We start from the raw sequence: 14,600 nt of genomic DNA, 5'->3' as shown, positions 1-14,600 counted from the left end.
ATTGCATAATTTCTTCGGAAGATAACAGGAAGTCTTGATCCTTTTCTCAACACTGGATTTGGTTCAACGCCTTATTTCATTTTCTTATAAAGCACTATCATCATCTAGTGGTATATTTTGCTACTATGTAAACTGCATGCTATGAAGAGTAAAACACTTCATTTACTTAGCATTAAACATTTAGAATATGGCATAGATTTATCATCTCGCAGTTATGCCAAACTATAGAAGGGCGGGGGGAACAGAACATGAAGTAATGAGAAATAAACTTGAACAGCACTGTTCAGGATTTCAGGAATAACATGCAGACATTTTACAGGATGGAAACTTGAATAATTTTATGTCCAAAAGCGATGACAGACTAAAAAAATACAGCTTGAGGATGCTTCATATCATCACTCATACTGTTCATAAAGGATAAAGGGACATGAACAAATATACTGGGGAAAAAAAAACTCACATTTTTTAAAACAAAAATATTTTTCCAATTGTTTTTCGTATAGTTTGAAAAAAAAAAAACCCTTTTACAAAAGCCTGTCATACTTATTACGAACATACAACCAGAATCTACATAAGTAAGTTGTTGACTTACATGGTAACTTTTCAGTCTAACAAAATCGACTTTCATGGAGATGAACCTTTCTGAATTTCTGCTGAGATTTTTAATGTGCTCCACAAGGTCAGCACAGAACTTGTAGCCACCTTTGAGTACACAGAGAACCACAATATCGTTGTCTCCAATGTCTTGCATAATATCTTTAGCCAATCTTTCTGTCCTGAGACAAAAAAAAAAAAGGATAAAATAACATTAGATGTGGGTACTCTAAGTTTACAGTATGCAAAATAATATAATGAGAATATATCTTGACCTACAGTTGGCCTAAGCATCTTGACTTACACGGTTTTGGGTCAAGTTCACAATAGGCAGATAAGGAGTGTTGGATGCAAGATGCAAACTGTGTGACTCGAACTAGACAAACGCATTAAATGCCCAGTTACAGAAAAGGTAGTAACACATCTCACTGTATATTGAATTCATAAGCATTTCAGAGACTTTAGGGTGATAAGTGAAACACTGACTTCAGTTTTATCTCACAGAAAACCTCAACATGCATTATTTCTGTAAAATCGCATTTTACATGTAAAATTCTCATTTTAAATCGCTTTGATTTCTAAAGAGCAAGGTAGATGGTATTATAGATCTAAAATGGGTACTAGGTTTTTACTAGACATAAAATATCAAAATATTTATATTTTATCAAAATATAAAATCAACAGAAAACAGAAAAATGACATTTGATGTTCTGAGGAAAAATAGCTCAGTGCATTATTTACTCTAAATGCTTTTGTACTCTGCTGGAGTACAAAAAAAACAAAACACCAAAAAAAAACAAAAGAGAATGCTCACTTCAAACAAATTTATAGTGAACATCAAGAGAAATGAAGTTGTAACAAGGAATTAAGAGTCAGTTGACCTTAAACAAGAGATGGAAAATTCAACACAATGGTAACTTAAAAGGCTATGAAAGAAAGCTTGTGTGTAAAAACAAATACAGGAGTCATTACTCTTCCTTAGGATGGATGTTTACAATCTTCTTTCAAGGAGTTCCAACAATTTCAGTACTTGCAACTGGCTGTTTAAATGTGGTAGGTAGAAAGCTGCAGGCTGAAAATGTCCCATGAAATTCCATTCAGATGTTCCCAATTCTTTGTTAAAAATTACTCAGAACAATAACTGACTATGAAAACTGAGCTGGATTACTGCACATATTAAAGCACCATAGATGCCTACACTGAGAGCATACAGGAGCTACTGTAAGATAAGAATTGAGAGGTGATCAAGCTTTCCCACTGCTGCTCTTCAAGCACAGCTTCTGGACTGAAACAGCCTACCCCACACTCTTCTCCTGGGCTAGCTACACAGCTTAAATGGCAGAAGTCAATGGTACAGTCCGGAACAGCTGGGTTATCCACATGAATGATTTGTAGTAGGGAACTGTTGAAATTGTACATAATTAAATGTAGTCTTTTTCTCCTTTTTATATTAAAAACACAAGACAGGGTACAGGTGAGACAGTTGAATATTACTATAAGCAAAGCCTTGTACTTGCTCTTCCACTGTTGGTTCATCCCTCTTGTGTACAAACACTCCAACGCCAGTTTCACTACATGATCACAATCTCTTTTTTGTGGGACCCCTGTGCTGTTAAATGCCCAAATCAGAAACTAAGTGAAAGAAATCAGATAATGACTTGCAAAAGACAACTACACGTCTAGCATTTCCTACCTTCTAGCATTGTTTTACTTCCCAAATTAAATAAATAAAATATTTTTTGTAATTGATTACACAATATTTTAAGACAAATGTTATATATACACTATTTGTGGATGACAGACTTTACAAAAAAAGAATAATATTATTGACCAAAGTATATAGTAACAATCAAACCACACGTACCTGTCAACAATAATGCCATGAGGAATGAGCACATATTCCAGATCTCCATAGTAGTGCTGAGGATAAGTGAACAAATCCAGACTGTATCCGGGCCAATTGTCTGAAATCTGAGTATTAAATAATACTGTTAGGAATACTTCATGGTGTTTGACAAAATATAGCTGATATAAAACCAGTGTTTTAGTATCCTGCATTGAATTAATAGTATGACACACACTGTTCCATATACGCTGGCACTCAAATCATAAACTTCCAAATTATGTAATCAGTGGTTACTGTTTCACTTTTCCTATTTGTCATTTTGCTTCTCAGTATACCTCAGAAATTAAATGTTAGTTAGTTTGTTTTTTTTTTCCACAGGACACGGGAAAATTCACCTGAAATTACAAACAGCTTGACATAAAGGGGAAATACTACTAAACTAGTGGCAAGTCTAAGTTTCTTACTACTTTCAAAGTGGAAAAGCTTGTAAGTAAGTAAGTTAAAAGTAAGATTACCAGAAAGAAAGGATTCTTCAATAGGGATTAGAAGGCATAAATCATATATTAAAATTGTGAATTTCTGTTTTAGAGGTATTTTTAAAGTCACATATTAATAAATATTCTACAGATGAAAGAGTACACAGGGAAAGTAGATGATGTGGTTCGTGGGCTGTGTCTGTACAAATCAGTGGAAGACTATGTCTTGCCAAAGGCAAGGTTCCTAATTTAGATAAGTCATCAAACATAAACTATTACCAAGTGTTCATATCTCACCTCACTGTCAGCTAGTCTGTAGAACCATACGTACATTTACAGCTAAAAATAGTTTGCAAATTTAATACGTGTTAGCTTCATAGCAGTCAGAATACAACAACTGGGAGATACTATAGAAAGCAACGGCAGTCGAGATTATGTAGGGCAAAAATCAGCCAGAAGGCAAAGGCTTCAGAAAGCTGTGAAGATGCAAAGTCATCACCACATTTCTAAGAAAAACAAAAACTAGGCAAACTCCCCACAACCAATTTTCACAATTCTGTATGAAAGACAAGACCTGCAGGTTCACAGTATTTCTTGGAAACATTAAAAAGTTTTGCTTCATTATTGATTCAGCATAGAAAGTGGCACCTAACAAGCTTTTTTTTCTTGTACAGTCACATTCGTCAAGTAACATATTGGCTTTCTCCTTGACCACAGGAACACTGATTAGCAGGATACATGGTGAGAGACTTGCCATTGTGAATTGCACTTCTTAATGGCATTTCTGCTGAATAGGGCCTTTAGATGCCTGTCACTGAACCTCTGCTTACAATTTCATCTAGCAGAGCAATAACTCATATCTCAGAAGTACCAAGGGTAAGACAACATATTGGATGCTGAGCTGTTCTTCCACCCCTGTAGCCTTGTTGAACTTACCCCCAGCTCTTCCTAGTGCTGTCCTGTAACAGTGCTGTGTCTCATGGATTTGTGTTTGCTTGGATTTTATTTTATGTTCAATGTCAGCTACAGGCACCTAGATGGCCAGGTTTTCAAGCTCTGCCTAACAGTTTCTGTATGCAGAAAAATACTTTGCTGGTAACTACTACATTTGCACATAAAGAGCGTGACTCAGAGATCACTGGAATCAATGAAAGCTTTCCCCTGGCTTACACCAGCCTTGAAACTACACATAGGAAAAAAGTTACTTAATTCTGTTCCTCGTCTCCATAGAAACAGGAGAGGATAAATATACTCCTTGGCAAGGATTTTAATGAGAGGCAAATCTTGCTCCAAAAACACTGCTGCAGAAGGCCTGGGAAGCCTATTTTCCTATCTTCATTTTCAGTACATAGGGGTGGCTGACACTTTTAAAATATTTTGTAGCAATGAACTGTCTGGCATGGTTTCCTGCAAAAGCACTTTAACATAAAAGGAAACAATTTCAGATAGTGCTTTAAATTACATAAGTACTATAAGCACCCGCTAAGAACCCATGTCAGTATCGGTTATTTAGGCATCATTCTCATCAAATTACATGTTTTTGAGCATGGTGCTGAAGATCAAACTAAATGAATTGAAACTGCTTCAGAATTCATACAAATCAATAGGTTTTACTTCTGCTACAATCTGTCCTTTCTGGCACAGGGTCGGTACAAAATCCTTATTCTTCTCTCTCTCCTTCTGGTTTTCATGAATAAAAAACCTTAAGCTACATCACCTTGCAAGAATAAAGAAGTTCTCATTTACAAGATTAAATTCATATATAGTTTCTAACTATTTGCTTTTTAAAGTAATAAGCCTATTTTTTTTTTTTTTTTTTTTCAAATAAACTGGCACTTCCCAACAGTAAGCCTTAGAAATTCTGATTTACCCCAGATCTAATCACAGTGTTATGCTACAGGACAATTTTTCAGGTCACTGTAATTTTTGATGAGCTTGTGAATTGTGTGACTTTTGACACAAGCTTGTGAATTGTGTGACTATCCTCAGTTTAATAACTGAGTATCAAAAAATGCCCATCCCAAATTAAATTCAACTTCCATTTACTTCTGGCTTTAATGCTTGGAAATTTTAAGGAAATATTTATGATTGGTTTGTCCAGATAAATAAATATATATACTAAATATATTGGTACACAAGTGTGTAAAAATATATCCTACACTGAAAGAAACAGCTACTTCTGAAGTTCAGGTTTGGCATGTTCAAGCTGCCCAGAAAAAATTCTTCTATAAGTCTCTACAAAGTTGATGTGAACATATACAAATAAGAATGCAAATACATGGTCATACCTCAAAGGCTTTCTCCCATAAGAGAGAAAATGGGGAAATTCGCAATATAGCTTTGGAAGAACTTTGCTAGCCTTGCTGTCTACCAAAGTGGGCACACATGAGGTTCAAGCACAGTACTTCCCTTAAAGATTTTTCTGGTTTGGTATGAAATGGGAGAGCTGAGCACAAAGCCAGTTCCAGCTTTACAAATGTAAACAAAATCGTACTGCACTGGCCTTACTTGTGTTTGTTTTCTTTGGGGGTGTGTGCACACTGGCGTGTACCAAGCAAAAGAAATGAAGTTAGCACAGCGGAGCACAGTGATGAACGTCCATCTCCTCCTCTGCAGCATCCTCACATTGTTTAGGTGCTAAACAGTCACAGGTTCAGCCTGGCATTTATCGTACCAGTGTCAAGAGATGTGTCAGGAGATGCAGGGCAGCTCCAGCCACAGCTCAGGCACAACGTGAGGGGTTCCTTGGTGGGGAGGTGGTGGGTCTCTGTCATGGTCTGGGGCTGGCTGCTGCCCACGACAAGCCCTCAGCTCTGGGCTGCTGCTCCCTAACTCGGTTAAAATCCCACCACTGTGATAAAATAAAAGCATTCCTGAAGCGGTGGTGATAACCCACATTAAGGTTGAGGTTGGAGGGAACCTCTGGAGACCGTCTGGTCCAACCCCTTGCTAGCAGTTCACCTGGAGCTCGCTGTGCAGGATGGCATCCAGGCATCTGGGGTTTGAATATCTCCAGATAAGGAGACTCCACAGCCTCTCTGGGAAGCTTGTGCCAGTGCTCTGTCACCCTCACAGTGAAGAATCTGCCAGCTTTATGGGGGGGGGGGGATCTCATTAATCTCTCCGAATAATGAACACAGCCCTTTACTTTTTGCATAACCGATTTATCCCCAAACCCTCCAAACGAGCCGCAGAAGCCCACGCAGCCAGGTGAGGCACACCCCGAGGTTCCCGAAGGCGTCCCAGCCCTTCGTGGGGAGCCGGGTGTCTCTGGGGACCTGGAGCTCAGCTCCCCGAAGCGGCAGCCCGGAGCCAGCGGGGTGGGGCGGGCAGGACGCGCATGGCGGCGGGCGGGGGAAGGAAGAAAGGCAGGGAAGGAGGAAGGGAAGGAGGAAGGAAGGAAGGGCGGCCGGGGAAGCGGGAGGGGTCGCGAAGGGCCGGGCCGAGCCCAGCCGGGCCGGGCGATGCTCGCATTTACCACAACGCCGCGGCCTCCGCCTCCCCGCTCCGCTCCGCCGCTGCCGCCCGGCCCGGCCATCTTCTGAGGGGCTGCGCCAGGGCGGAGCCGAGCGGGGCCGGCCCGGGCTGGGGCTGGGGCCGGGGCCGGCGGCCCCCGGGCTGTGGAGGGGTACGAGGGAAGGAGGCGCCTTTTTCCCCACCATTACACAGGTGCTGGAGTAAGAGGCAGCTTCCCGATGCCTTCAGCCCACCGCAGAGTTTGTTGTGCTGTCTGTTAGCAGGGTAGCAGCTCCGGAGCCGCGCTGCCTGCTGCCTTCCCTCGCCTGCTTCTGTAAAAGTGGTTAATAGGGTCCTTGCGCTGCCTCACAGATGAGAAGGAGATTGTTTCCAGAAAGTATTGTGCTTTCCTAAAAGTAGGAGTTGGTTATAACTTCCAGTATTTATCTTTTAAATATAGAACTGCCAGAATTCTGCTATTCCTATAGCAGTAACTATTCAAGGAAGAAACAGCTGGGTCTAGGGCAGACCTGGGAATAAGGAAATGTGCCTAGCGATACCTGAGCAGTTATCACAGACCAAGCAGGAAGGCATTTCAGTTTGGCACATGACTTTCTAGAATGTAATCATAAAGACTTAGAGACCACAAGTCACAACAGGTGGATCCAGAGAACACCGCGGGTGTGTCCAAATCAGGAGTGTGGTGTCCAGCATGGGCTGCTTTTTAAGTGCATCCTCTTGCTGCAATCCCACTTACATTAGAAATGACAGGACAATTAATACCTTAGGAATCTGGTGTTAAGAATATTTTTATAAATGAATCTACAATTACAGACTCCATCTATACAGTATGTACACAGATTCAGATACTATAATGATTTAAAATGATCTTGCTACAGATGCTTTGGTTCTTATGCTTAGCCAGATCTGTTTGCTTTTTAGTGGGCTAAGGATCTACTCTTAACTATTGCTACAGTTGACAACATATCTCAAAGAACAGAGGACCACATTTACAAAGTGAGGGAGGCCAACTCCAGACCATATCTGTTTTGGAAGTGATCTCTGTATATGAAGACTGAGGTATGCTGCAAAAAGATGGTTCATGCTCACAGTGCTTTAAAATAAACTTAAGAAAAGGTCATGAATTTGATAAAGAGCATATACAGATTTGTACAAACCTACGCAGAGTAAATACTATTTCTGCAAAATATATAGGAGATCTTCATAATGGGTAAAATCCCTAAATACTTTTGCATTTCAAATGCCAGTGATTTGTGCCCACAAGCTCTTTAGAAGATCTAAAGATTCTTCTTGCTTGGAAGAAAGCTTCTAAAGCCCACGTTTGTCCTAAAGCTAATACAATCTGATTCAGTAACTACATGTTACATATGAAGCTGCTGTTGAATAAACATTATAGACCTAAGCTCTATAGTTTTGAAGCTACTTATATTGCAGCTGGGATTTCAGATTAATCGTGCCACTGTTGTATGCCTACTGGTTTCTTCTGCCATCTGGACTATTCAGGTTACTACTAGAGTTTTCTGCCTCTTTTTAAACCACATTCTTTATCAGACCACAGGAATACAAGAGATTGTTCAAACTACACCACAGAAGGAACCTCACAGGCAGGAGTTTAAAGATTTGGAAAAGATTATGAACAAGACACTAAAAAATAAATTCCTCTGGCATTGTGCTGAAAAACTTAAGCAGGAAATGTTTGTTCGGTCAAGGTTGTTCCGTCAAGGTTGGACGACTGCATTTTGTCAAGTCTTCTTTTGGTATTCTTCTCTTCCAATAGTTTTACAGGGCTCACTTCAGAAGTGCAATGAAGTGTCAAGCTAATAACAAATAAATAAGAATATGTAAATTAAAAACTAGGGAAATTTAGCAGGGGCATAGTTGGAAGGGTAGCGCTAATAACAACAACCATCAATCTGCTCCTGCATGTAAGACTATTCATTAGCATAAAATGTAATAGTTTGGGAGGTTTTTTTAGTCTTGTTGCAAATGTGACAAATTCATGGATCTGTAAACCCACAGAATTAACAGAAATCAGAATTAATTAGGTTCTTTGTGCATGACGAGAATGAAACTGCTAAGGATTTTGCTGTGGAGCTATATGTTCTTACTGGATATTTATATTGTTTTTCTACAGTCTGAACTGATGTAGAATGAATGAATTTTCAGTAGATTTTCAAACCTTTCTTAATTAGGGTCAAAATATGGTTAGTTAAAACACGGTACTAGGGCCTTAATCGTAAAAAAGACTGTAAGCATTCAGAACTTTTCTATTATGTTTGTTTAGCTGTTTGTTCATAAACTAAAAATAGGAGGAAAAGAGTAAACACTTTCAGATATACAACCGTGGGACATAATCAAAGGGGAAAGGAACAAAGAAAATAGGGAAGAATAGTGAACTCATACTGACAAGTAGGTCTGGACACATAGCCAAAAAGCATAAAGGAGCAGATGGAAAAAGCGACACACAAAGAAACAAAGCAGAGTTAGGACTTATATGCAAATCCCTTGTGAACAGTATTTATATCTTGGGCCTTTGCAAAACTAACTTTATAATTTCAGTTACACATCTTTTCCGCTCTTAGCCTGTTACTGATGAAAGCAGCACATGTAGTACCCACCCTTCCACAACTCTAATGTAAAGAAATACTGAAAACAGAAGATTGGGGGCAGGGGTATAATCAAGAAAACAGTCCAAGACAAATATTATCACATGGTTACCTGTTAGCCTTTGCAACTCCATTATGTATTCCCCTCCCAAGAAGTTATAATAAACATTTGACTACTCAATTTGATATGTAAACACTCAAAATAAACAAGAAAAGCATGAAAATCCAGAATATTTCAAGAGGTATGGCTTACCTAGGTGGAAGCTTGCCAATTAGGGGATGAAGTAAGAGCTCTTATTCTGGTTCTGCCTGTTGCTGCAGCTGTTATGTCAACAGCAGAACTGTAAATAATCTTATGAGGCATAAACCAGAATTTGTTAGTTGTTACAAGGTAAGTGATCCCCCTCCACCCCCATCCCAACTGTTGCAGAAAAAGATGTGTACCTTTTAGGTAAAATGCTCACTGAAGACAATATGAAAAACAAAGTCAAGCAGATGCGGTACTTTAGGGTATGTTGAAAACAATTTAGAATTTCTTTCATATTCAGCTTTAATATAGTCCGGAATTTTGAGTTCTTTTGCATTACCTGAGGCAGTCACCAAGTCCATAGGTGACTGTTGAAGACTGCAAGGGCAGCAAAAACTATTTGCCAGATTGTTAGGGATGTCTGTGACAACATAAAGCAGTATTTTAAACCGTTTCCCTACATTCAAGAATTTAGGGAGATGGTAGGAAAAGCTGCACAAGTAGATAGAGCCAGGTAGCATCCTACAATCAGTAGCAGTAGTGGTGTTAGACTTTACCTTCGTGACTGCTGCACTATAGCAGCTATTGGAGTGGCACTGCAAGGTGGAATGTAGTTTCTGTCCATATCAAATTCAGCAGAATTAGCACCTTTGGGAACTGGAAAATTCAGCTTTAAAGCAATTTCAGCATCTAAGATCCACAAGTAAAACTCAGAGCATTTACCTGTCACAGTTAACCTGTACTGAGTCTACAAGACTGACTCAGGCTTAATTTGATGATTTTTATATCAAGAAAATGGCTAAAAGCTGAAATTCAGATGTTAGTCTGTTTCATGTATTTTATGACCTTTCAATCTGCATTAGGTACTGCTTGACAGACTTTGGGGCTTTGACTTATTTGGTCCAAGATAAACATCTTTAATACAAAACTATATTTTTGTTTGTTATTAATCTCACTGTGCCAGACTAGAGCAACTAGATCTTCACTTTGTAATTTCCTGGCTTCTGAAGATACTCTTCCTGCTTTTCAGGTTCGCGTTATTAATATAGAGTTCTTCATAGCTGAAATAAATGCAAACAAAAATTTCCTTTTGTCCTTTAATACTAATATAAACTTTATTTCCTTCATAATATTATGCAAATATTTCCCCTAACCAGCTATTGAGAAGATTGACATTTGAATGATAAAAGATCATTTTCAAGAACCGCTGTTCACATCATATCGTGTGACAAAGTCATGATGCACAGCTATGAAAATGAGTCAGGAAATTGTAAATATGTTGCGAGTCGCACCCTATGTATTGAATTTAACTGGTCGAGTTTGTTCTCCTTCTAAAAGAGGTTGTTCACTTGAGTTGTCCCTCTTTTTTTTTCCCCTTTAAGTAAACTACAGCGAATTGGAGAATATCCACAAAAAAAGATTTCTTAATGTTTTAGATGAGTAAATGAGTAACAGTTTAAGAACTTTTTTTTTCTTTCTTTCTTTCCTTTTTTTTTTTTTTTTCCAAAATAGCTCAGTCTTCTTTGATGTAATTTTGTATACTTCACAGCTTGCTTAGAATAAACATTGCAGTAACAGAAGTGCATTGAGAAGCAGAATCTGGCCCAGCAAGTTCTCCTGTAGCACAGGCCTGCTAAATGTGCACGGCTGGCCAACCACCGAACTCTTCAGCTGCACAGAATAAACCCACACCCTGAGAGCACCGGAATGCTACATTAAGACCATTTGCTCATTTTATTGTTTGTGTAAAAGACAGACCATCCCCCTTGAGCAAACAGCAAAATGGGGCTGTTTCTTCACTCTGTAGTACTTGGGGCCATGTGTTCAATGCTACTGATTTGTTTCCTCTGAAGAGAGAATTACTACATTGCTTCCTGAACATTCATATGGCCCTCCAAGCAATGCTGGAACAGTTCTAGAGGTACCTGTTCTTCTTTACAACTGCTTTGTAAGTTAAAGGGTTGAGTCACCTACATTTTCCACGTGGGGACTGACACCTAGCAAGAGTGAACTGAACATTAATTTAATTAATCTTGAGTGACCATATTGAGACAATAGTTATTATTTTACAATGCTGTTATTATTTTACAATTATTATTTAGTGCTGTACAGGTTCAAATCATAGCTTCCATTAACGTCAGGCATACATATCCTGTATGTAAAACACGCGGACTCTAATTGCAGCACTTGGGAACCCCAAAAATGCAGAAATGCATTGTTAATGGCTACCAGTGAAAAAGCCAGGTATAAGTAATTTGCCGTTGCATTTCAAATAATTTCTATGACAAAGACGCGACTAAGCCACATTGCTCCAGGGAATAACTTAAGTGCCTTCAATTTTTCTTCCTAGAACTCCTACTTTCCGATTGCTGAAACAAACGAGATGAGAGTTCTTGGAAAACAGATCCTTTTGGTAAACAATTTGAATCCGTTCCCTTTATTGCGTGGTCTTGATTCATCCCTAGATGATCGTATTTATTGTTATTATAAGCACCTAGGAGCCCTACTATGGACAAATATTCTACTGTGTCAGACACTGTGCAAAGAGAGAAGAAGATTATCCACACCACAGATAACTTTCAGTCTAAGCAGAAGAGAACAAAAGGCTACAGAGTGCCAGAGGAGTTAAAGGAAACTGCACTGGGCAACACGATAAAACTAATCTCAGTTTACCAGCAGCTCAGCTGTTGTTAAATTCTTGGTAGACATCACTGGAAAGAAACATTTGAGGAAGGAGTTGAAGACAAAGCTACCCTGGTGTTTGTGTGAACTTCTCCATGCTGTGGAGTCAATGTGGAGAAGTAATGGAATAGTGATTTAACAACACAGGCTGGTACTGTGATCGAACAAAAGTTTGTCATCACAGGAGCATCCAGATCAGCCTATGTGAATGTAAACCACTGTTTGGCTATGCTCACTCATCTTACAACCATTTGTTGGAGGTACACTGTAGGAAAAAAATAGGTATATTTTTCATAACTTGGTGAAACAGCAGTCACGTTTACCTCAGGACCCTTTAAACAGCAAAGAGCACAAACAAGAAACCCAACTCACCTTGTGTTCATCCCATAATGCCACTGCTTAGCCTGAAGGATGAAAACCCTGAATTTACTCACACTCTGTTTACATAACATTACATAACAAAAAAGAGCTGGAGCAAGATCAAGGCAGAAAGAAAAAAACAAAACACAACCTAGGAATTCAGTGGTTGAGTATAAATGACTACCTCTGATACCCACTCGTAGGGACCAATGGCCAGTCCTTGTGACTTTGGTTGGGCTCAATATACCTCTAGTTACGGAGGTGAATGATCGCAATCAGCTGCTGGACTCAGCAGCTGGCTTCCCTGGCTATGGGAAATCTCAGGGAACCTTAATAATAGGTTTTGCCATCAGGCTCTCCTGTAATTATATTCTTAATATTATAAGCACCATAAAACCGAGGATGAAAGCATTGACTGGGACTAGTATTTATCTAGACCTCCCATTAATCTGCATATAGGTGAAGTTTTCTTATCTGAACAATGTCTGACTTCATTAGTGTTGAAATTGCCAGATACGTTGTTTTCACTGAAACATATGGCAGTGGAAGGACTAGATTTCAGCTTTGTGGCAGACTGATCACAACAGCAGTTTGTGATGCCAAATTTTTTTTTTACAAAAATATACAAAAGGCCAGAATGCGCCCTCCTATAAAAACAAATCAAAATAAAACTCATAGAGACTGAGGAAAATAAAATTGTTGAGGAATTTCTCCCATATTATTTCTCCCATAGAATTTCACCCTTACTATTTCACAAGGGGAATAAGGTTACCCCTCTGCAAGGAAGGTTTTGAAGAGGTACCCTCAGACTTAGTGGCTAAGCATGCATGCAGATCCTGAGAAAACAGCACCTTGAGACCAGCCACATGGAGCCCATCTGCTTCTACCAGCTCTGATGCTTGCTCGAGGCAGCTCTATCAGAGCCGTGCAATCAGGAACTCCCTGTGTTTGTGATGATGCCGTATCTGATTCCTTACTTCCTGAATATAAATGGTTTCATTCTGAAAAACAGCCAGTCAGATATTTATCATAATTTCATGTTGCTATATTTAAAAAATGGATGCACAGTTTGTCATGCACAACTTTCAACAGGAAATATTTTCAGTTTGTGGCACCATAACTCTTACTGACCAACGGAGAATTGATACCCTCTTTAGTGTGAGTTTTATGGTGGCTATCCAATATAGTACTGACTATTTAAAAATACCAGGTTGAAAAGATGACTATTAAATGTTATACGTATTTTGATTATGTTCTTTCTCATTATTTAATTGTCAATAATTGACTGGTGAATTTAGAGAATGTTTCAACTGGTAATAATATTTTTGCCTATGAACAGAACTCCCATAACAGTGGCTGGTTTTTCAGAATGAAGTTAAAACTGTATTACAGAAAGGTACAAGCCCCACAGCTTCTGTGATTTAGCTCTGTTTTACTGATAGCTGATAATAAACAATTCTGCTGAAATTTCACTTTTATATTTGCAAGAATTTATTGAATTTCTGAAGACTAAACCTATTCTAGTCAGGACTGGTATCATTCTACAGACCATCTGTGAGGGTGAAACACCTAGAAATTATGATCTGGAAAGGCCAAGTGTAGTAAAATAAAATAAAGTAAAATAAAACAAAATAAAATAAATCATCCATTCTAAGTACAGTTGTTTGTAGGAGAGCATTTGATCTATCTTGAGTCTGCTTTAGTTTCCCATCAATTTTTTTTTAATCATGTGCCAACTGTCACAGTCAGTAGAAAGGTTACCATTGGCAGCAGTAAGTTTGAATTACATACTTAACACATTTGCTTAGTTACACAACTTGCCTTCTCAGCAAGTGCTCAGAATATATTGAAAACCTCAGAAAAAAACCTCCAGCAGCTTGTGTCACTATAAAAATGCCATACAGTCAAGTTGGGGGAGGTTGGAAGCTCCTGCTGAAGAAAATCTATTGAACTGTAAATAAAATCAAAGTTACGAGAAGCATTTTAATGTTGAAATGTTAAGGAATGTCTGAGATGACATGCTTTCATACACTAGTCTTTTGTTTTATTTTGTTTTTAAAACAAGAAGACAGTGTAGGATGTTTTGTAACTAAAGAACATTATAATTTCCCTTAGTTTATAAATACCACAGTAAAAGTTCTGCTCTCAGGTCTGCACACTGGGTCTCAACCTGAGCTACTTCTAGGGAGTTCCTCAGAATACCATAGCGAGGACCTACAGTTCTGAAGATACAGGTTGGAGAAAGGCTGCCCTGTAAGACTAGTTGAAGAGTCGCTTATGTTATTATTTAATATCTTTTACGAAGGAACAAA

The 14,600-nt window shown here is 38.7% G+C and overlaps 1 protein-coding gene across 1 annotated transcript in view; it reads right to left on the bottom strand.

Annotated features, from left to right (window-relative positions):
• PRTFDC1 (phosphoribosyl transferase domain containing 1) overlaps positions 1–6,454 on the bottom strand; it is a gene marked incomplete at its 5' end in the record, with an annotated part of 45,647 nt that extends 39,193 nt beyond the window's left edge. Inside the window, 3 exons of the mRNA XM_082755058.1 lie at positions 593–776; positions 2,459–2,565; positions 6,395–6,454. Coding sequence (XP_082611184.1) covers positions 593–776; positions 2,459–2,565; positions 6,395–6,454 — 351 coding nt within the window. The remainder of the gene's footprint in view (positions 1–592; positions 777–2,458; positions 2,566–6,394) is intronic.
• Between the last annotated feature and the right edge of the window lie 8,146 nt (positions 6,455–14,600).

This window comes from Aythya marila, assembly GCF_965140915.1.
Source record: "Aythya marila genome assembly, chromosome: 2".
Lineage (NCBI taxonomy): Eukaryota > Metazoa > Chordata > Aves > Anseriformes > Anatidae > Aythya > Aythya marila.
Note: the sequence above shows the minus strand (reverse complement) of the source record. Positions and strands in the feature narration are given on the sequence as shown.